This window comes from Triticum aestivum, chromosome 5A (genome assembly GCF_018294505.1).
Source record: "Triticum aestivum cultivar Chinese Spring chromosome 5A, IWGSC CS RefSeq v2.1, whole genome shotgun sequence".
NCBI lineage: Eukaryota > Viridiplantae > Streptophyta > Magnoliopsida > Poales > Poaceae > Triticum > Triticum aestivum.
In genome coordinates this window covers 47,962,524-47,986,197 of record NC_057806.1, presented here as the reverse complement: position 1 = coordinate 47,986,197, position 23,674 = coordinate 47,962,524, and the positions used below count along the sequence as shown (strand labels likewise).

Genomic DNA, 23,674 nt, shown 5'->3' with positions numbered 1-23,674 from the left:
CTGTTCCGGTCCAGATAGTAGCTATTGCTTTAGCCATTGCACCGTCCCCATCGGTGATTGCTGAAATTGGTGCCGTCTGGGACATTGCCTTCAAAAATACATGAAGAAGCCACTGATATGATTCAATTGTCTCGTCTGACACTAGACCGACCCCAAACAAAACTGTGTTGCGGTGATGGTTCAGACCAACAAATGGAACAAACGGAAGCCTGTACTTGTTAGAACGATATGTACTGTCGAACACCACGACACCACCAAAGGCATCATAGTCAATGCGGGATTGTGAGTCAGCCCAGAATATGTTCCTCAAATGGCCTTCACTGTCTTTTGTGTATTTGAAAAAGAATTCCGGGTCTGCTTTTTTTTGTGCAATCATATAGGTGAGCAAATATCTAGCGTCACTGCCTTCTATGTTGCGCTTCTTCTGGACTGAAACATGGTTGTATAGATCTCGATCTATAAATCCAAGCTTGTCGGGACCTCCGGCATTCTTCTCCATTACATTCATAATCTGATGTGTTCGAAGTACACCGACAACATACTCGATGACATCGGCCTTTTGTGCGTCAGTCATTCTACAATGAGCCGACAAGTACGGAGTCAGGTTAACAGGGACAAATAGATGGTTATGCTTGTCCACAAAATTCTTGACGAACCAGAGGCCACTGCTATCTTGTAGCTCAACCTGAAAAAGAGCGGGACACCCACACCGAGAAAGACCCCTCGGTGTTCTTTTTCTTTCAGTTCTGTTAAAGTGCTTAAGGGCCCGCCATCCTTGTTTGCAGCACTTGTATGTCCTTCTGTATGCATTTTGTTTCGGACCCAAACCCCTGTACTTCAGATCATCCTTTCTAACACCAAAGCCTTTTTTTCTCGCATAGCCTACGTAGAACATGTAAGCTTCTTCCTCAGTCTTGAACGTCTTCTTCACAATCTCTAAGTATTCCATACACTCATTCCGGTCTGAACCAGCCATGCCTTTATTATCAATTCATTTACCTTGTATGTGTACATTATCCATGTCTATGCCATCCTTACCTGCATCCTTATTATCCTTATCATCCATGCACATACCATCCATTCCTTTGGGGTCCATGCCTTTGCCTTTGTTGCCTCTATGATCCATGTCCTTGTCGTCCTTGCCTGTATCACCCAAGTTTTGGCCATCGTTGCCTTCATCATCCATGTCGCTATGCTGCCAGCGGAAACAGATAGTCAATGTTACGGATGGATAGCATACGTTACCGAAATTATGCACTACTCTGCTTAAATAATTGATTTAATTTTTCATATCGGATTCATGTACCTAACTCAGTCCTTCAAAAGCTGTAAGTAAATATGCCTTGACTAAATCCAGAAATTTGTAATTGATTGTGCTAGCTCTAACTGATGATCTCCTAACTAAATCCAAAGTCCACGAGTCGTTCAAATGCCTTGATAGATCCACCCTGATAGATCAATTATCTCCAAACTCCATTCAAAATTATATCCTAACTAAATCCAAATTATCTCGTAACAAAATCCAAAAGTATGTCCTAACTAAAACCAAATTATCTCCTAACTAAATCCAAAATAAGTCCAAACTCCATACAAAATAATTATCTCCTAACTAAATCCAAAATATCTCAAAACTTAATTCAAAAGTATCTCTTAACTAAATCCAAAATAACTTTCTTTGAATCCAAATCTGCTGACAACTTTCTCATGCCACATAATCCTAGCTAAGTCCTTCAATATGTCGTAGCTACATCCGAATTACACTTCCTTTCAATCGTAATCTCATCACAACTTTCTGAAAACATAAACCCTAATCCTCAGATGACATATCCTAAACCCTAACCAAATCCGACCGAAATCTCCTCACAACTTTCTGAAACGATAAACCCTAAACCTCACATGACATATCCTAAACCCGAATCAAATCCGACCCCTATTGGTTCTATATGCAGAAGGGACCAGAAAAGATTTGAGATGGCTAGGCACTTACAGCGAAGATCCGGCGTGAAAAAGTTGATGCACGTCGATGAGGATGATGTGGCCTCTCGGGTCGGGGAAGGTGGCGTCCGCTCGGGGAAGGAGTGGATTAGTGGCTCGTCGGAAGATCTGACGCCGCGACCCGACTGGGGTGACTTGCGATGGAGGGAGTGAGAGGGGGGGTAGGAGAAGGAGGGGTAGACACAGCGAGTGCCGCCGGCGGCGATCGAGGGCGCCGGAGGCGATCGGCGGCGATCGAGGGCGCCCGAGGTTAGGGCTCGAGAGGAGGAGAGAGGACGAACCACTCGAACCGAAATTCAAAAGAGTACGCACGATGATGAGACCTCTATAATGAAGTGCTTTATTAATGCAATTAATTTAATCGAAAATTTAGGATGATAATACCCCTGGACCAAATTGGGCCGATTAAAGGTAAAAAAAATTTAGGTCGAAAATACCCTTGGACTTAAAAAGACCCAATTATTCTCATCCGTTAGATCGGCCATATAATACATGTGTTTTGGTGTATTATAATACACCGTAAAATCCTCCTTAATTTACTTGCCGCACAAACACTCTCGTTCCTCCAAATTTCTTGTGCTAATGAACGCACCCCAGAAGAAACGCCCGGAAATTCCCAAGACGTCCGTCGCTGTCATCCCCGACATTTCGCCGCCGGCCGGCCGCTCTCTTCCTCTGTTTTCCCCGCCGTGTCTCTTGTCCTCTTCTCCGTCCATCCCCCGAATCTAGTTACTTACAAGAGAAGGTAGCTAGTACCAGTAGTTCTGCAATCCGATCGACACAGCCGACATGCTGAGGTTACTGATCATCTGGGCTGCGATCTTGGGCTGCTGCCATGGGCAGTCCGAAGTGTCCCGGAGGAACAGCCGCCTGAAGGTGATGTCACCGCCGGAGCTCGAGGCCACATACGACTTTGCCATTGCCGACTTCGGTTTCCCGCATCACGGTGGCTCCATGACTGGCGTGGTGGTGTACCCAAGACACAACGGGCAGGCTTGCGGCGACTTCGATGAATATGGCATCTCTCTCCGTTCTCGCCGAGCTGGCGCACTTCCTGTTTTCTTGCTCGTCGACAGAGGAGGTAAGGCAAAGTAAATTTGTCCATTCTTTCTTATTATTTCATACTGTATAAATTTATCATCTTCAACCGCGGAAAAAAGATCTTAATCTCATACTACTGCTGTTTTTCATCGCCTGCTGGCTCACACTCCCCGTAGATAAGACACAAGCGATGGTAAATAGTCTGGAACTGTACATAATCTGGAATTGCTATATTTTCTTTTTTTGGAAGGAGGTTATCCCTCAGCCTCTCCATCTAAAAGATGCATGCAGCCATATTATTAAAAGGTTCGTAAATACGAGTCTTAAATCCAAAATAGCTCGCAGAAGAAGCAAAATAAAGAAAGAAAACAACTCAATGCCACAACCAGCATAATAATAGAACTAGAGCACTAGCCATCTATCCTATTAGGAGATCGCCATCTCGAATTGCTGTATGCTATATGGGGTGCAGAAAACTGCAATCTATTTGTACTTGTATGAAGTTGCTACACGTCCTCTTGCGTTACACTAATCTTTATTATTGAGCATTATTGAAATCAGTTGAATATATCTCCTGCTACCATCTTTCAATGGTTGTACATGTAATTCATGAAAGTTTGCGCCTCCGCAGACGGTAGATAGGACCACAGATCTAGCCGGCAGCCACAAAGATAACCTATGAAAAAAATTGAAATTCTTGTCCTGCTAAAAATGTTATGAAAATGCAGACCTTCGGCCGAACCTTCAATTTAGGATGAATTACCATCAACATTTTTCGGACGTATAAGTAATACTTGTAGGTGGTGGTAAGTTATACACGACATAGAGGGTGGCAAACGGGCAATCTAAAAATAAATGCTCAACTTTTTCCATTACTATCACAAAAGTAACATCTTTATATAACCTTGCCATCTTCTCAAGTTATCTCCCGTTAAGACAACCCCTCTGTTCAAGTACCGCATCATTAGCGTATTTTCAATACAAGACGCCTAGATGATAAAACAAATCTCATAAAATTAAAAGCCCATCTAAGCGCTTTTGGTCACAACGCTAGATGCTAATTACGGAGGCGCTAACGAGACCGGTCCGGCAGCTTCACACAGCCTTCCATCGTACTAGAAAATAGCGCTAGCGCTCGATTCCTTTTCTGGTGTCGATGCTGTACGTGGCGCCAGGATTGGATCACCCAACTACCCCATCGACTAGGAATTCAATCCTGGCGCCTACACTAGCACTCGGCATTGTAGATGCCCTTAGGTTCAAAAAGGTGCGAGCTCCTTGGTCGTTCCGGCGAGCAGCCAGGAGTGAAACCTAGACGCCGCACAAGTCGCACTCTTTCGCTCCGCCTCCTCTCAGCGCCGTCGGCAGGCGTCGCCGAGCAAAGCCCGTGCGACGTGGCGGCGGCGGGGCCTTCTCCTCCTCCAGCACGGGGTGGGGCGGCACGGGACGGCCACCCCAGCGGGCACTCGGGGCACGACGAGGTCACGCAAGGGGCGGCGCTTGGAGATGCGCCGCGGGCGCGCGTGGAAGCTCTAACATCGCAGATCTGGCTACATGGAGTTCTTCGCGAGGTGGATCTACAGCCCAGGACGGCCGCATCGCAAGGGGGCTATATTGCGGCATGGCGGCGGCGCAAGGGGTCGTGCAGAGGCACGGCGGCGGCGCAAGGGGTCGTGGAGAGGCACGGTGGCGGCACGTGGTGGCCCAGCTGTCAGGACCGAAGCGCGTGCGGTATTTCTTCAGTTAACTGTATCAGTTGGGTTCAGAAGAAGAACGGCTGGGATCGCGCCTCACTTAAATATGCTCGTCGCTAGCCGTTAGATCATAACTGTTCCGTTTCAGGCCGTTACTGTTACTTTTCATGTTGTTGCCGTGAGCACTTTACACCTATAAAGGGAGCCGGGTTGTGGCCGTCCTCATTATCGAATCTTCTCTTGAATTGCCGTGCTGGCTAAGCAAAACTACAGCTAATACAAATGCCCTCAGATCTGGGCGAGCTTTTCCCCTTTTCCTTCCTCAGAACCCTAGTTCATACTCCGAAATATAGTGGGTCCTGACAAATTGGTATCAGTAGCGAGTGATTCCTTGGCAGAGGCGTCTCCTGGCCGGCGGAAAATCTTCCCCTCCAAGTATTCCCACCCAATTCCCACCCTCTTCTCTGGTGTCGATGGAGGCGCGGTGGTGGTGATCGACGGCGTTGGCGGCGGTGAATTGCTCGGGTACAGATCAGTCGAGCCGGAGCGGTTGATTGAGCACACTGCTCAATTGGTAAAATTCCGCGTCTGAGCACTGATCCGTGTACCTTGGTGGCGAGGATCGAGGCGGCGGCAGGATCTGGAGTTGAGCAAGGTTGCGGTCTCACCCGTGGTAAAATCCCTTCCCTCTTCTTCAGATCAAGGTGATGGGTCGGGCCAAGACGATCGATGAGACATATCTGCAAGAACCGTTGTCCGTAAGAGATGATGTTGGAATTATGCAAAAGGACCAGGCTCAGATGCAGGCTGATATGGCAAAGCTGCATGATGACGTGCACTCTATCAGTTCCAAGTAAGGAGAAATTGCGACACAAGTGGGTAATGTGGAACAAGTAGTTCTGGATCTAGGCAAACAACTCTCTACAATCAACTCTGTGTTACAAGCATTGGTAAAAGCCCCAACACAGGGAAATACTACTGATATACCCTCCAGCTCTCAACAGAGACCTAAATCACCAACAGTGTCACAAGAACAGCTGCAACAGCAAGCAATCATAACAGAGTAACTAAGGAAGCAACTGGAAGAAGAAAAAGAGAAAACAAGGCAATTGGAAGAGTTGCAACTCCACAACCTACCTCCAATCAGAATTACCAAACCAGCAGTTCCTCCTGGATATGCACAACAGAGCAGAACAGAGCAGGCAAGCCCCCTGGGTACCCCAACCACTGCTAGACAGCATCCGTATACTCCTGTTTTCCAGCAGTACAACCAACAAAACAGAAATCAGCAGCTGTGGCAAGGATATGCAAAAACATATGAACAGGATATGCAGTGTCAGTTCATGAAGTCTATAACTAAAGGACCCAAAATGGATTTTCCTAGGTTTGAGGGAGAAGATCCAGTAGGGTGGATTAGGCAATGCAACAAGTACTTTCAAATGTCTGGTGCTCCAGAAGAGTATAAAGTTTCCTTGGCCCAATTATACATTGTTGGTGAAGCAGATGTGTGGCTCAGAAGATCAGGCTTATTAAAGAAAAAAGTGTCATGGAAAGAATTCTTCTCTGAGGTCACTAAGAGATTTTCTACACAAGGTTCCTATGACTTAACTAAAAAATTCAACTCAGTTAAGCAATCCAACAGCACTGTGTCTGAATATACTAAAATATTTGAAGATCTCATGGCTGATGTCCAAGAGGAAAATCCAGAATTAGGAGAATCTTGGTTTGTAAGATGTTATGTCAATGGTTTGAGAGAAGGAATAAAATTCCAGATCAGACCCTTGAGACCACAAACTCTTACAGATGCATATTGGTTAGCTAAGGATGTAGAACCTTGTCACCCACCAGTGGCTGTGAATGCAAAAAGGACAAATGTTCCTTACAACAACTATTATCAGAAAAACAATGCAACTTACCCTCCCAAAGTGAATGTTGCTCCTGTTGCACAACAGCAACTTCCTGTCAGACACACTGAAATTCCTGTTAGTACTGCTCAAAAAATTAGGAAAGTGGGGGAATGCTGGAGATGTGGTGACAAATGGGTACATGGGCATAAATGTAAATTAGTACCTAATGTTCAAGCAATGCAGCAGGAACAAGAAGAGCCAGTCACTTATGATGTGGAGGAGCAACTGTTAGAAGAACAGACAGAGCAAGCAACTTAAGGGGATCAAGCTATGTTCATATCTGCTTTTGCAATGGGACAGCAACTGGCAGTGCCAACACCTACAGTGGTCATTCATATCAATGGGAAAAGAGCAGTTGCACTGTTGGATTCAGGTAGCACCACATCCTTCATAAATCAGGATTTTGCTGTTAAGGCAAATTGCAACTTGCTACCTGTCAAACCTAGAAGAATTGCAGTAGCTGGAGGAGGAATATTGACATCTACTGCAGTTGTCCCTAACTGTCAGTTTCAGATCTCTAAAATGACACTCTCACACAATTTTAGAACTCTGGCTTTACCAAGTCATGATGCAATACTGGGATATGATTGGTTTACTGCTGTGAGCCCTGTTTCTTTTGATATTCCTGCACAACAATTCAGTTTCACTCATGGAGGAAAGCAGATTGTATCTACAGCAGTGTTTACTACTCCAGCCAGTGTGAAGGAAGTGCCTGTTAAGAAAGTAAATAAACTATTGGATAAAGGACCTGAAGTTTTCTTGTGTCAAATACACAACTTACTCATGCATACACCAGAGGATTTTAAAACTCCTCCACAAATACAAAAATTACTGCTGGAGTATGCTGACCTATTTGAGGAACCTAAATCATTGCCTCCCCATAGGGCCTTGGACCACAAAATTCCCTTGGTGGATGGTGCTACTCCACCACAGGTCAGACCTTATAGGGTGCCTCAAAACCAGAAAAAGGAAATGGAGGAGCAGATCAAAAAGTTGTTGGCTACACATCTCATAAGACACAGTCAAAGTCCTTTTGCAGCTCTAGTGTTATTAGTAAAAAAGAAGGATGGATCAATGAGGCTATGCATAGACTTCAGAAAATTAAATTCTCTTACAATTAAAAACAAATTTCCTATACCTGTTATAGAGGACCTTTTGGATGAATTGCATGGGGAAAACTATTTCACCAAACTGGATTTGAGGTCTGGCTATCACCAAATCAGAATGGATCCTGAGGATATACACAAAACTGCTTTCAGAACATTCCTGGGACATTTTGAATTTCTGGTAATGCCCTTTGGACTGTCTAATGCTCCTGGCACTTTCCAGGAATTAATGAACACCATCTTTGCACCTTATTTGAGGAAATTTGTGTTGGTATTCTTTGATGATATATTAATCTTTAACAAAATCTTCACAGAACACTTGGACCACATAAAGTTGGTGCTAGAACTTTTAAGAGAACATCAACTGTATGCCAAAATGTCCAAGTGTGCGTTTGCAATTCCACAAGTGGAATATCTAGGGCATGTGATTTCTGCAAAAGGAGTGGCCACAGACCCACAAAAGATTTCTGCCATAGCTGAGTGGCCTGTTCCTGAGAATATCACAAAACTTAGAAGTTTTCTGGGGCTAGCTGGATATTACAGAAGATTTATTAAAGGATATGGTGTAATATGCAGGCCTTTACATGATTTGCTCAAAAAGGGAAATTTTCATTGGTTGTCTGAACATACACAAGCTTTTCAACAATGGAAACAAGCCTTGACTTCTGCTCCTGTGTTGGCCCTACCAAATTTTTCTCAACCATTTATCTTGGAAACTGATGCTTAAGGTAAGGGAATTGGAGCTGTTCTAATGCAGCAGGGCAGACCAATATCTTACTACAGTTCATCTTTATGCCCTAGGAATGCTGCTATGTCTACATATGAGAAAGAGGCCCTAGCAATACTTGAAGCATTGAAAAGATGGAGGCACTACTTGTTAGGGAAAGAGTTGATCATTAAGACTGACCAGCAATCTCTCAAGTTTATCACTGATCAGAAAATCACTGAAGGAGTTCAACACAAACTCATGATGAAGTTGTTGGAGTTCAACTTCACAATCCAGTACAAAAAGGGTATTCATAACAAAGTGGCTGATGCACTATCAAGAGATTCTTCCTCAATGCATGGCTATTTCTACAGCTACTCCTACATGGGCAGCAGATTTAGTGGCAAGTTATCAGCAAGATCCTTCTAGCTTGCAGCTCCTGGAAAAACTACTCCTTCAAGGGGATAACAGGTTGCCAGATTACTCTCTAGTAGCTGGAATTATAAGGTACAAGGGAAAAATTTATGTGGGCAATTCCCCTGACTTACAGTCCAAGTTGCTTGCAGCTTTGCACAGTTCTCCTGTGGGTGGCCACTCAGGGAGAAGAGCAACTTACCACAGAGTAAAAAGCATCTTCTACTGGCCTGGTTTAAAGGCAGCCATAGAAGCTTTCATTGCTGCTTGCCCTGTATGTGAAAGAGCCAAGCATGAGAATTGTTTGCAACCTGGACTGCTAGAACCCTTACCTGTTGCAGACATGGCATGGCAGCATATCTCCATGGATTTTATTGAAGGATTGCCCAAATCACAAGGAAAGGATGTGATCATGGTAGTAGTGGATAGGTTTACAAAATACTCCCACTTCATACCACTGTCTCACCCTTATTCAGTAAGCAGTGTTGCTCAATCATTTGTGGACAATATAATTAGATTGCATAGCCCTCCAAAGCTCATTATATCTGACAGAGATAGAATCTTCACTAGCCAACTCTAGAAAGACATCTTCTCTGCACTGAAAGTGGACCTCAGATACAGTACTGCCTATCACCCTCAAACTGATGGCCAGACTGAGCGTGTTAACCAGTGCTTGGAAACCTACCTCAAATGCATGACTACATCTGCTCCCACTAAGTGGTTATCCTGGCTTTCCTTGGCAGAATTTTGGTATAACTCTACTTATCACACTGCAATCAAAATGTCTTCATTTCAGGCCCTATATGGATTTCCCCCTCCCCTCATATCAGAATTGGCCATTCCTGGGCCTGAGGATGAAGAAACACATGACTTCTTAAATGCCAAGCAACAGATCTTAAAGCAACTCAAAGATAATCTGGTGTTGGCCCAAAATAGGATGAAGAAATATGCAGATACTAGAAGAATTGAAAGAAGTTTTCAGGTGGGAGACCCATTTTACTTAAAAATGGCTCCCTACAGATTAGCAGCATTTGGATTCAGGGGTGCGTTGAAGCTACAAAACAGATATTATGGCCCTTTTAGGGTCATTCAGAAAGTGGGCAATGCAGCCTACAAGTTGCAGTTACCGAGCGAGGTGCAAATCCACCCAGTGTTCCATGTGAGCCAGTTGAAGAAGCACATTGGGGACAAAGCAATACCTGATCCTCATCTTCCACTAGTCAACCAAGATGGCACAGTCAAAGTGGGACCAGCGAAAGTTATAGAGGTTCGACAAGTTCCTCGGCAGAACATGCCGGTAGTACAGTGGCTTATCAGATGGATCAACTTACCATCAACAGAGGAGACTTGGGAAGATGCAGATTTTATCAAGTATACATTCCCGGAGTTCTTCAGTAACACTACACGCGCGTGGCGAGAAGCAGCAGCTACGCCGTGAGGACACGTCGAGCCTTAAGGGGGGAGCAATGTTAGGACCGAAGCGCGTGCGGTATTTCTTCAGTTAACCGTATCAGTTGGGTTCAGAAGAAGAACGGTTGGGATCGCGCCTCACTTAAATATGCTCGTCGCTAGCCGTTAGATCGTAAGTGTTCCGTTTCAGGCCGTTACTGTTACTTTTCATGTTGTTGCCGTGAGCACTTTACACCTATAAAGGGAGCCGGGTTGTGGCGGTCCTCATTATCGAATCTTCTCTTGAATTGCCGTGCTGGCTAAGCAAAACTACAGCTAATACAAATGTCCTCATATCTGGGCGAACTTTTCCGCTTTTCCTTCCTCAGAACCCTAGTTCATACTCCGAAATATAGTGGGTCCTGACACCAGCCAGCGCGGGTCTACCTAGTGTGGCTCGCTTCGCAGCGTGGCGATGCTTCGGTGGCTTGGATGAGGCCGCGCAGGAGGCACGGGGTGCTCTTCAAGTCCGTTTGAGCCTCAGGGGCCTGATGGTCACGCGGTGGCTCGTCAGGATGCTGCACCTTCGACGACATTGCAGCTCGGGCGATGCGGCTCGGTGACCAGGATGACGCGGAAAGGCTGCTTCATGTGGCGTGTGCAACGGATCTGGTCTCCAACAGGCGCGAGGTGGTGTGCGTGGAGCATGTCGGCGCGCCTGATGTATGGCTGCTGCCCGAAACCATGACAGTTCTTGTGTCGGGCAATGCTCCTCTACTCCTTGTCGTACGTTCGGTCGACCATTGATGATTCTAGCGCCTCGTGCTGGAGTTTGGCCGTCGGTGGCCTCTGCGAGGTGCGGCTGGTTGCGACGGATCTAGGTGCTTCTTCGTCAGCGGGAATATTGGGTGGTGGTGGTTGGTGGTCTTGCCCGCACCGGTGCCAGTTGATGTGTGATGAAGGGTGTTTGTGGAGCTTGGATGAAGACTCTGTCTTGACTATGTGTCATGACCAGTGATGGTGACGGATGTGGGCGTCGTTGACCTTCTTGGAGACATCACTGCCACACCCCTCCCGCACGGATTTGGTTGTCGCCCCAGCTCTGGGGGAAACTCTTGATCCTTTGTGATCAGACATTGGCGTCACTTTGGTGTCGTTTCCTATCTTGGGGGCTTCGTCTTTCGAGCTGGGCACCGGCAAGTGAGACTTGTGGATGGAGTTGGTGTTGGCGTTAAGGATTTTGTGGAAATGGTGTCGCGAGGAGCGATGTAGGAGACGCGACATGGGTTGCGGTAGTCGGCTCTTCTCCGGCACGTGTTTGTGGGATGGCCTCGACGGGCTTGTTGCTGTGAAGTCGAAACTGCGGTGGCAGGGCCCTGTGGCGTACGATGACGAGTAGCAAGTTGTCTGTTTGGTGATTTTCCATGATGCCAGCCTTGTCTGGTTCTTCGTCGTAGCGCTCCGTCGGTGTCGGAGCAACGTTGTCTTGTCACGGTGGCTGAGATCTGGCATGGATCTTTATGTGCCACATGGGCTTTCTAGTGAGGGTTGGTTTGACGATCATCTTTGATGAACTTGGAGTGGTTTCTCAGAGATTGGGATGGTGATGACGCCTTTAGGGGAGAAGTGATGACAATGGCGTCGTTGTATTGTCTCGATGAGGTCCTCTTCGAGTGGTGTGTGTGGGTATTTTGTCTGTGCCGCTTAGCGGTATGTGATGGTTTTCACCCAGTTTTTCACTAATTAACTGGGCAACTCTCTTCTGCTTAATTAATAGATGAGACACAATCCTTTGCCTCCATTTTGAAAAATTAGGTTAAAAATATACCAGATCATTTGTTTGATCTTTAATGGGGCTCTGAGTCCTCAAATAAATTTCTTATGAAAAGTATGTCCATCATTGATAATCTGCATATACTGTTTTGACGGAAAAGGGGGCAGAAGTACTCCCGCGGAAGACATCTGGTTCATGTGTTAGGGTTTTGTGTTAGGGCTTTCTTTTTTTAGACTTATGATCTATTCATTTTTAATCATGACAGCACAACAAATATCAGAAATAATAAAAACATACATTTTGATCCACCATCTAGCGACGACTATAAGCACTGAAGCGAGCCGAAGGCGCGCCACTGTCATCGCCCCTCCCTCGTTGTTCTCGGGCAAAACTTCTTATAGTAGATAGTCGAGAAATCGTCATGGTAAGACCCCATAGGACCAGTGCACCAGAGCTGCAACCGTCGCCGATGAAGAGTAGCATAGCATGAACGGGGAAGAACGATGACCAGATCAAAGCAAATCTGTGCACTACCGGGATGGGGGCTTGGCGAGGAGAATCTTATTCCATCTTCAAGGAGCCGCCGCCGTACTCTCGTGTTCCTGAGTATGACACAAATTCTAACAAAACTCAAAGGAACATTTAAAGATGGAGCCCTTCCATCGGTAAGGGCTAGGATCCACCACGCGCCCATGTCCCTAAGGTCAACGGAGACGAGGTGGACCAACGTCAAAAAGAAAACCCCTGATTTCTTTGGAGAGGAGGCGGCTGTGTATACATGAGGCCAGTTCATGTATTAGGTTGATCAACATCAACGTATTAACCAGGTTTAGGCATATCACACACTTATCTATATCTATACTTATATCAATATAAAAAGACTAAAGACACAGATCCAATAAATCTCAGCCATCAACCAATGTCAATCCAATGACTTATATTGCTCCAATTGTGAATGCTCAACATGTTAGCGTGCAATTAATAACATACCAAATATAGACTATCCTCGTAATTAACGCGTGATTGATGCCCTACCTAATATTAACGTGCAATTATGTATGATATCAATATGTAATTAATTTTATGCCTGACATCAATGTGCATTGCACATACGCTTTTACTAGTTTCTAGTAAGAGCCCGATGGAGCTCAATATTCTTTTTTTCCGGAAATGGAGATCAATATTCAACGGGACCTCACAAAAGTTTAAGAAGAAACTGGACATGTAAGAAGTATAAGATAATAGTCAGTACACTAGTAAGAGGTGTGTTGATGAGAACAAGACATTCCAATAGAAGTAATGGCACTTGGCGTGCTCCATCAAAGATTGGTGGATTGGTCTTGCCAACTCAACCGTCCCAAATCGGAAGGCTATGGCCACTCTTTCCCTGCTCGGCTCCCGGACCCTCTGGAACGAAAGGAATGCTCGTATCTTCCAACTCAAAGCGCCCCTCTGGCGGTTTTCCTCGCAAGTATAAAGTCTAAGGCACTAACTTGGGTAGCTATTGGTGCAAAAATTGGGATCAATCATGTAGTGAGAATAGAATTTTTGCTTCAGGTGTTGTAGCACAAACCTTAACTTTGTTTCTCCTCTTAATTAATGAACGAGGCAAAACTTTTACCTCCTTTCAAAAAATAGAAGTAATGATGTGTTTGATTTCCTCCATGGATTCTAGGCCCCGTTCCTTTTTCTGTGACTTGATTCAGACTGGCTGAGCAAATACAAGTAGTAAACATGTTCTGCATTGCATTTGATTACCCACAAAGCTCCAAGCTGCATGGCCGAAAAACAGACACACGACTTTGATTGCAATGCAACCAGCTACTATTTGGTTACGTGCAAGACATGCAATGCGGTAACCTCTTTTTCTAGTGATGAGGTTACCAACACACATAGTCATGCACATCAACAGTAAGGAACAAAGAGTAAATGATTTTAACACACGTAGATCAAACCACAGATTAACAAACTGACATAATAGTAACACACACAACCACACACGAATAGACATAACAGTAGCACAAAGACAACCAAACATAGTTCAGGACCGACAGACTAACCAAAAGACATTGCAACTCTTCAATCGTTGCAAGTGTTGGGTCGTGCTAGCCGCACTTAATCAACACCTCAGCGCTGGAAAGGTCAAACACGATCACCTTGAAACTATCCTCATTCAGGACCTTGAAGGTGAGCATGTACACGATCTTCAGCTTGTGAGATATGGTGAAGCCGGCCCACCCTTGATCAATAGCAGGCCTCCCATTGTTAGCCCAAAGCTTCACCCTCAAGCTACAGGTGGTGTTCGTCCTGAGAACGATATCCCGAGGGATGGTGGTCATTTACTCATAGAAGGCATCACAGACCAAATGTAGATCCAACCTAGGTTCTAAAAGCACCTTCAAAAGTGGGATGGACCTATGTTCTCATGGAAATGGCCAACATTCGTCGGCCTCCCGCAATGCCTCTTCGAGGCACGACATTGTACTACAGCCTTGCCCTTGGAGTAACTGCCCAAAGCATCATTGCCGATGGCCAATTTGCCCGTAGAGCGCTAAAAAGAACACTAGGCTCAACACACTGCCGAACTACAATGTGTAGGATCACAATGTGCATGCCTAGGGTTATGATCTTCATTGCATGATGTCATGTAGAAGGGGACAGCTGGTAGAAGGATCAGAACCACAATGTGTAGAACCAACCCCTTTACCAAAGATCACCCTAATACATGGATTGCACATTAGAGAAGATCGTTGTTCAAACAGTTCTAACCAAATTGTTCTTCCCCCTAACCAGACTGGTCTACCCCCTAATCGAACTTCGCGGCTTCGGCAGATGGAAGAAGAGAGCTTGCGACAGAGAGCGAGAGGGAGAGGGAGGATGGAGGCGATGCTCTCTATGAGAGGAAAAAAATAATGAGTGAACTAGTGACCGGGGGAGACTCACGTGCGGATAAGGTTGAGGAAGTCGCGTGTGGCTCAAAGCCTTTTTTGTATGACGTGACGTAAATGTGAATGATAGACTGTGTGACACTCGCGCGACCAACACGAGGCACTGCTGGTTATTAGAATAAATCGAAGGCGCTCCGTCGATCTACCGAGGACCAAGCAATCACACAAGGCACGACACCGAGATTTGTTAACGAGGTTCACCATCATGGCTACATCCTCGGGGCATGACTACGGGCGCTTCTCCCCATGACACCGCTACAATACCGCACCCCGGCCGCCCGGGTGCCGTCACACGCCGCCGGCTCCCCCGCGTGCCCATGCTATTACGTTGGCATATGTTACATCGTGTGTCTACCCTCGCTATATATGAGAGGCCTAAGATACAAGTGTCCTACTTGGACACGACTCCATATCCTGTCTACACACCGTACGACTCCAAGTCCAACTGTAACCTAACTTGTACAATAATATTCGACACAACTCTAACAAACTCCACCTTGGCGAATATTCTTCAGCACCTTGGATTCGTCCGTGCGTCGAACCTCCATGTACATTGGACTTGAGATACGTCATGAGCACTGCTGCTACTCCCAGACTCCATGTGACTCCACCTGCAACTGTAGTCCCTTCTCGTCTTCTTCACAGTCAACCCTCGAGCAAAATTAAGTTCCTCATTACTCTACTTTGTGCTCCCAACTTCCGTAGAATCCGTTCAACACCATCACACACCGATCACTGTTTGCGTGAAAATGAACTACTCGCATATTGGACGCCACATATAAGAGTTACCTGAACTCAATGCCACCGCTCTTTCTTGACCGTCTATCTGAAACTTGAAGGACTTTCACCGTCGCCTTGTATCACCCTGAGTCAAATTCACAGTTGTCTCACCCTTTTCTCGGATAGTCTTTGACATGTCCCATAGCTATAGCACTCCGCCTCCTTCTGTACTTGTCATCAGCACTTTGCCATGTGCACTGAACACCACAGAATATACTGCCATGTACTCTCCCAGCTTTTGACAATTTCAGACTTTCCGCCACTTTCTCAGATTCTCCATGGTCAACTCCTGTCCATCAACCGGCACCGATAGACCCAGTCACCAACTTGAATCTGCTACTCGTCAACACTGCTTCAGCACCCCTGCACACTTTGTCTGACCACACGTCTCACCATTAGTGCCTTGGTCTGTCGCTGTGTCCCGTGCTTACCGCACGCCTCGCCGCTATCACCACGTCGAGCCTCTGCTGTCCTGGTCGAGTCTCCCGGGTAGCTAGCCCACACTGACTCAACCCCCACTGCAGAGAACCACTAATCATCACTAACCGATGCCGAGTATCATGTCTCCATCAGACCATTGGGCCCCAATCCGATCCACGTGTCTCTCGCTATCCCGCTGAAATAGGCTTCGACTCTCCATGCATTTACGCCGTAGCCCCTCCATCAGCTTAGAGTGTAGTCATCCATCAACTCCAGCTCCACCTTCGACATGACTCCATGTAGCTGCGCCTTTGCTACCCCGCGCTCCGTCGACTTCAAGCTCTCTCATGTGTACACTGCCTTGAATCAACCCTGTGCCATAGTCTGTCGAAGCCGCACAAGCTCTCAGGCCCGCACCACGTGTTTCCACGCCTCAGAAGTCGGTCACCATCAGCATCACGCTCCTATGTCGTCGTCGTCGAAATCACCACCGTCTTCTGCTTTGACCAACATCCACGTCGATCCGCCAGACTGTCCAGTCCGACCCAGCCGAAATTATCCGACTGCAACCATGCTTCACCCTGCGCCGTGTCCGCCTCCGCACATCTCCGTGCATTGCCTTGACGCCATGTGTATGCATGATCCTTGTCACGTCACACTCCAGACTCCCCAATCATCTTGCCTGAAACGCATCCATCACATGATACTTCCATCTTAGTTTGCTTTACTTCTGTCAATGACTTCAAACATCCCTGTTGTGCCAACAAAAAATTTCCATCCTTGTCTACCATACGGTCGACCCGTGAAAAAGTAACCAAGCTGCAACACTTCCCGTGCATGTGCCGAAGTGCACCAAGCAAAGTCGCAAATATAGAACCTTTAATCCAAGCCATGCTCCACGTATTGCACTGCTTCTAGACACAACACTTGATGCCCTTCGTAACTGCTTCCAAAGCGTATTTTTGATGGGTTCTTCCCTTGATGAATACTTTCGCTGATTGACTGCCTCCAGCCTGCATGTACGTGCCTTTTTTCTCTCAAACAAATCTCCCCTCACAGCTTCTCACGTGCCTCTTGACCATGCCTTGGCTTCCCTGTGCGTTCCAGCACTTTAGACATGCCGTCAAGCTCCCTTGCAAGCCACAAGTCCACCTGAGTTTTCCCGTTACAACCGCACATAGGCCTCACGCGATTTGGGCCTTGATTCCGCGTCTGTACTTTGGGCCTCTAGCCAGGCTGCATGCCCTGCAATACGCGCCTTGCTCGCCGATCGCCACACGTCTCCTGCCGACACACGTTCCGAAGCCGCCGCCACTGCACGTATCCGATACCCTCGATCGGATCTGCTGCCTTGCAATTCGGCACTGCCGCCGCCACGCGTGTGCTGCATCCACCGATGCGCTGCAGCCACCTGTACCGGCCGCGGGTGGCGCGGCTTCGATCCCGCCGACGGCGCTGAGAACCGCTGCTGCTTCGATTGCTATTCTGCCGCCACTCATTCTGCTGATGCCCACAAACGCCGTTTCATGACGAACGAAATCAACTCACGGTTCGGCCTCCTTCCTCTGAATCAACGGAATCGCAACCTCTTCAAACCTTGCTCATGATACCACTTGTTAGAATAAATCCGAGGCGCTCGGTCGATCTACCGAGGACCAAGCAATCACACGAGGCACGACACCGAGATTTGTTAACGAGGTTCACCATCATGGCTACATCCTCGGGGCATGACTACGGGTGCTCCTCCCCATGACACCGCTACAATACCGCACCCCGGCCGCCCGGGTGCCGGCACACGCCGCCGTCTCCCCCGCGTGCCCGTGTTATTACGTTGGCATAGGTTACATCGTGTGTCTATCCTCGCTATATATGAGAGGCCTAAGATACAAGTGTCCTACTTGGACACGACTCCATATCCTGTCTACACACCGTACGACTCCAAGTCCAACTATAACCTAACTTGTACAATAATATTCGACACAACTCTAACACTGGCTGCCCAGCCGAAACATTTATCTCGCAGCAAGCAGTTTCAACACATCTAGAACGATGCTTAAAAAGATAGGTGACAAAGAGTCACCTGACGCAGTCCCTTCTTTGGATATAGTGGACGATGTCGTTATTAACCTTAGAGCATCTACAGTCGAGCATCTACAGCCGGACTTGGCAAATATGACCCCCCGTGGATGCGTCCGATCAATGACCAGGCGTGCCCGTTTTGAACCCATATTTTCTTTCTCATATGTTTGGTCACTTGCACGTGATTGGTGGACCGATGCAGGAGTTGTGTGCCAACACCGTGTATATGGTATATAATCTATAGCTTTCTCACTTGCACGTGACATGGTGTTTGATGCATTTTTAATTTATGAATATTTTTTAGTGAACGTAATGGTCAAAGCTATACTTTAAACACCGTGTCATTTTCCAAAACATGAAATGTGTGTAAATGGAAGGAGTAGCTATCTGGCCAACTTGAATATTCCTTATCGGTTTAGTCTTTTCATACATGTATCTACCTTCCTCTCGTCAAAATTCCATGACTGGTGTGGTGATTTGTCCATTTCACTAGTTGTTGGTGATAATCCTAACTATAACCAGTCAATGCATTATAGCATTCCAATAAATTATACTGATACTATTACTAATCTACAATTTTATATTCATTTTTGTGAACCAATGCATTAAAATATATATATGCATACTCGACCTTTACATTTTTCACTACATCTACTTATGACCGGATGGAGAATGATACAACACGGTTGCTTTGAACAGAGTGTTTCTTCGCAACCAAGGTGAGGAATGGGCAGAAAGCCGGAGCAGCAGCAGTTCTTGTTGCTGATACAAAACTTGAGCCATTATTTGCAATAGAAGGAGCAGAAAGCAGAAGCGCAAGCAAAACAGATGCTTTAGAGGATATCACCATTCCTTCGGCACTAATAACCAAAAACCTGGGGGACAGTCTCAAGAAAGCAATGGATAATGGCGACTTGGTTAATGTTAACTTGGACTGGGGGGAGTCCCGACCGTACCCTAATGAGCGTGCTGAGTATGAATTTTGGACAAATAGTATTGATGAATGTGGTCCAAAATGCGATAACCAGGTTGATTTCCTGAAGAGATTCAAAGGTGTAGCGCAAACACTCGAGAAGAAGGGCTACACGCAGTTCACTCCTCATTACATTACTTGGTATTGCCCAGAGAACTTTGTCTTAAGCAAGCAGTGCAAGTCCCAATGTATCAACCATGGGAGGTATTGTGCACCAGACCCGGAACAAGGTTCCAGCAAAGGGTACAATGGGAGAGATGTGGTGATTCAAAATTTATATCAAATTTGTGTGTTCAAAGTTTCAAAGAAGACTGGGAAGCCTTGGTTATGGTGGGACTATGTGACTCATTTTTCTATTATGTGCCCAATGAAGAAAAAGATGTACACTCATGAATGTGCTTCCGGAGTAATCAGATCACTTGGTATGCAAATGTTGCACCAGCCACTCTATGTTTCAAATTGCAGTGCAGTTATAAACTTATACTAATGTTGGTGAATGTGTATGTGTTTTGCAGGCCTTAGTCAAAAAGCAGTTGAGATGTGTGTTGGTGATCCTGACATGGACGAGGATCATCCTGTGCTAAAAGATGAGCAAGATGCACAGGTTACTAGTTGAGCACTATCTTAGCTTTTGTGTTTACCGAGCAAGTTCCGAATGCAACATCTTCTTCTATTTTTCACAGATTGGCAAGGGTTCTCACAGTGATGTTACTATGTTACCAACACTTGTAATCAACAATAGACAATACAGAGGTCAGTGTTCGTCCCTCCAATATAAATAACGGAATAGCTACATGAGGTGTGCTGACTGGTGAGCCTTAACATCTTATTGAATCTTTATTTCTTAGGGAAACTTGAAAAAGGAGCAGTTCTTAGAGCTCTCTGCGCCAGCTTTCGAGAAAATAGTGAACCATCTATTTGCTCAAATGAAGGTTTGATTTTTTGGTTCCCATGATTCTTTCTCAAGGTGTACTAATATGTAAGTAGTAGTGTTATGGACCAGGAGCCCATGGGGCTAAGATGGTCATCATACACATACCTTAAGGTGTGCGGCACCACTATTGGAAACCACATACCACCCTCACTGCTCTCCCCAGATCAGCCTTGCTGATACTTATCCTTAAGATTAGATTGCTAGCAAGTTGAGTTAGGGAGTTCTTGGATTGGATGACGGTTATGTACTTATGTTAGGAAGTTTATCTTAAGTTTGTAAGAGTCTTGAGTCCATGTAGAAATGAGTTCCTAGCGATAAATATTAGCCTTTGCTTTCGTCGTTCCTCCCACTGCCCACCCCCTCTCATCTTGCGGTGTGTTTGTCAAGGCCATAAACCCCTCCCTTGTGTATTCCAGACCCATGGCGAAAGGTCACTTTTCTGTTAAGTTCCCAAATTGTAGCTCACTAACTCACCTATGCATTATGCCATGTATAGTGGTACAAACCAGGGTTCTGAACATGTATAATAGCAGCCTGGAATGGACTGGTATAATGTTATAGACATTACACTAATCTATACAAAGGTATAGAACGCAACAAGCTTATATATTTAGTTATGGCGGTAGTAGATAATATATTTCTAGTCTACACCATATCACCCGTAATCCTATATGTCACCTCTCATAAACTATTGATGTAAGCTCATTGTAAATTGTCTACCGATCAAGAAGAAGACATACAAACCAATCAATGCTTGGACAACAATGGTGGTTGCTGGCAAGATATGGCTGCTAACGTGACTGCATGCAAGGTACATGTTCTACTGTTCTATTTTTCTCAAGATTATGTTACTTCATGTGCTACATATTTGGTCTGTTTAGCTTCATGTATGCTGTTTTGTGCACATATAGGACACCTCCACTGGAACAATTTGTGAATGTCCAGTTTTTCAAGGTGTGAAGTACATTGGTGATGGTTACAACCACTGTGAAGGTACACTAGTAATGATTTCTATATTTATCTTTTGATAGCTTTTATCTGTTCTTTTGAAGTATTGTGTAAAAGATATTCATCTTTCTGTAGCAAACGTAGTTACCTAGACAATTTGCCCTCATCTTCATTTCCATAGTTTCTTTTAAAGAAAGAAGCAAGGGAAGCACACACCTAAGTTAATGAGGCATACGCTTTTCTACCAAACGGTAGTACTAGAGATCTCCTATACCATTTCCCGCAAAAAAAGAGATCTCCTATACTATAATGATAGAGTTGACACATGATAACTCTAATAGGCTTCGTAGAACAAATATTGATTGGTCACAACGTAGGAAATAGCAAGATTAAATATTACTACAAAGCTTCAGCTTTTAAACATTGTGCAGCACTATCTTTGGTCATCTTTTCTCCTACTCTGCTTAACCATTTCTACTCTTCTTTAATGTGTAGCTCGCATGGATGTCCAGCGAGGGACCAACAGTCAAGACCGGCCTCGGCAGATCAAGAACCATGAGACCAAAAAAACAAAGGTGAGAACAAACTTTTCGTTCCCTTTTCTTGCCTCTCTCTCTCTCTCTCTCCGGCCTTCTCTCCGTGATTCTTCCACAAGGGCCCACCACTGTATGCCAACTTCTTGGTACAATTCTAGAAATTTATCACTAGGGTCCACTGCTCTAGTGTATGGAGTCGATTCGATTGCCCCTTCGAATCGCTTTTCACCCGCACCAGAGATGGTCTAATACAATACATATTCTTCTTATTTTGTAAGTATTTTTCAAAACCTTTCTTTACTATACCATGTTTCTCAAATAGATTACGCTAATAGCCATTTCAACTGGACCAAGAGGGTATATTAAAACCTTTGTATCTAGTCAATTGATCTAATGAGAACTCTCCAAAGTGCCCTTCGAGTTTGTAATATTTTTAACTCATCAATAGGCACAACACCTGTGCCATTTTTATTTAGAAGATGACAGGCCTCGAATCTGGGTGAGCTAAGCGAGTGTAGATACCGCTAGCTAACTAACTGACACTCAGTTCTCAGATAGTAATATATTTTAAGTATCAGAACTCTAGAAGCACAGCCATACATCATTCCTTGGTTATAATTGGAAATTGTAGTTGTTTATACCTAAGAACCCAGTTTATCGAGGAGCCCTATCCTTTATAACAACATGATGTACAATATTAAAAAAGCTTACCTTGTTAGCTTGGTAGCCGGAAAAATAGGCTTTAACTTGTTTCCCAAAACTAATGCACGCAAATACTAAGGCATATTGGAGGTTATTGACTTGTATTTTTCTTTGGATCCAGATAGAGGTTGCCCACGAGGTCATTTACAACCTCTTTTTAGGTACATGAATGGACACTCTTTTTTCTACCTTTGGTATACTTCTAATATAATATGTATTACTTATTAATCATATTAATGTTCTTTTGTCAGGCATACAGAAGTTGGCACACAAGGTGTTCTAGGATCTGCCCGGTACTGCGGTGATGTATGATCTTTGTTAGATTACATACCATATACGTATGACATTTATGTGAAAGAACGTGGTACAAAAGTGGTTTCCTGGCATAAGTGTTGTTCAATGTCAGAATATATATATAGCCTTGTAAGCTTGGCACTGGTGTTTTAAAATATTAAATTAGGCCAAACTATAATGCTACACACTCTTTCCTCCCTTGAGCATGGAAAGACATACTATTTGGGATGCAAAATATTTTTCATATTCCTATGGAGATATTTATGAGTTACTGCTTTACCATGTTCCCGACAAAGGCAAAACACAAGGATCTAATGCTATAATAAATTGGCAAAATTGTTTCCTAGACACTGTTAAATCGTGTGTGATGTACGTGCGAACGGAAATGTTTCTCTGGGATTCACTGTTGTGATGTACATATGAACAAAAATGTTTGTCTGGGATTCACTATGTGGGATGTACATATGAACGGGGACGATTGGGTCTGTATAATTGTATGTGATGACTCGCCCGATCGCACACAAGCTCTTTTTGCCTCGCGTGTGTGATCGGAGAACCTATCGCCGACGGTTTCTCGGTCGTGTGGGAAGGACTCTACTATGGCACACACAAACAAGGCGACGGTTTAAAATGCCATCACGGAAAGGACTTAAAAATTGTTTGTATAGCATGTCGCTGCACTAGTGATACCGAAATCCTCGTTACCGGTTTTGTTCTTCTTTCTCATTATTATGTTCCGGCATCCCCGTGACAAAGTCACGTGTATCTGACTAGATGATGATTGATGTCGTCACGCTGAGAGGGCCCTAAGAATATCTCTCCATCGTCGGAGGAGAAAATCACACTCTCGAGCTATCCGGTCACTTGTCAAACTTTCTGATGAACCTGTAAGTTGTAGTTATGATCACCTTATTACATGTGACGTTTGAGCAACCCCAAAGCCCATCGTACGGTGAGAAGTGATCACGACACCCTCATGGTCAAAGGAGCAATATCACATGTTCACACTCCATGTTATTACGATTGAATGCAGA

The 23,674-nt window shown here is 45.1% G+C and overlaps 1 protein-coding gene across 1 annotated transcript; it reads left to right on the top strand.

Moving 5' to 3' along the window:
• Nucleotides 1–2,784: 2,784 nt before the first annotated feature.
• LOC123101207 (vacuolar-sorting receptor 1-like) lies at nt 2,785–22,629 on the top strand. The gene is made up of 10 exons (XM_044522764.1): nt 2,785–3,076; nt 18,953–19,648; nt 19,742–19,830; nt 19,910–19,979; nt 20,075–20,158; nt 20,895–20,971; nt 21,072–21,153; nt 21,604–21,683; nt 22,468–22,507; nt 22,598–22,629. Exons 1-10 carry the CDS (start codon nt 2,785–2,787, stop codon nt 22,627–22,629), a joined length of 1,542 nt encoding a protein of 513 aa, XP_044378699.1.
• The last annotated feature ends 1,045 nt before the right edge of the window (nt 22,630–23,674 follow it).

Coding starts and splice junctions, on each gene's coding strand:
- LOC123101207 (XM_044522764.1), top strand. CDS start 2,785: ATGCTGAGGTTACTGATCATCTGGGCTGCGATCTTGGGCTGCTGCCAT. Junction 3,077..18,952: donor CTTGCTCGTCGACAGAGGAG/GTAAGGCAAAGT, acceptor TGCTTTGAACAG/AGTGTTTCTTCGCAACCAAG. Junction 19,649..19,741: donor CGGAGTAATCAGATCACTTG/GTATGCAAATGT, acceptor TGTGTTTTGCAG/GCCTTAGTCAAAAAGCAGTT.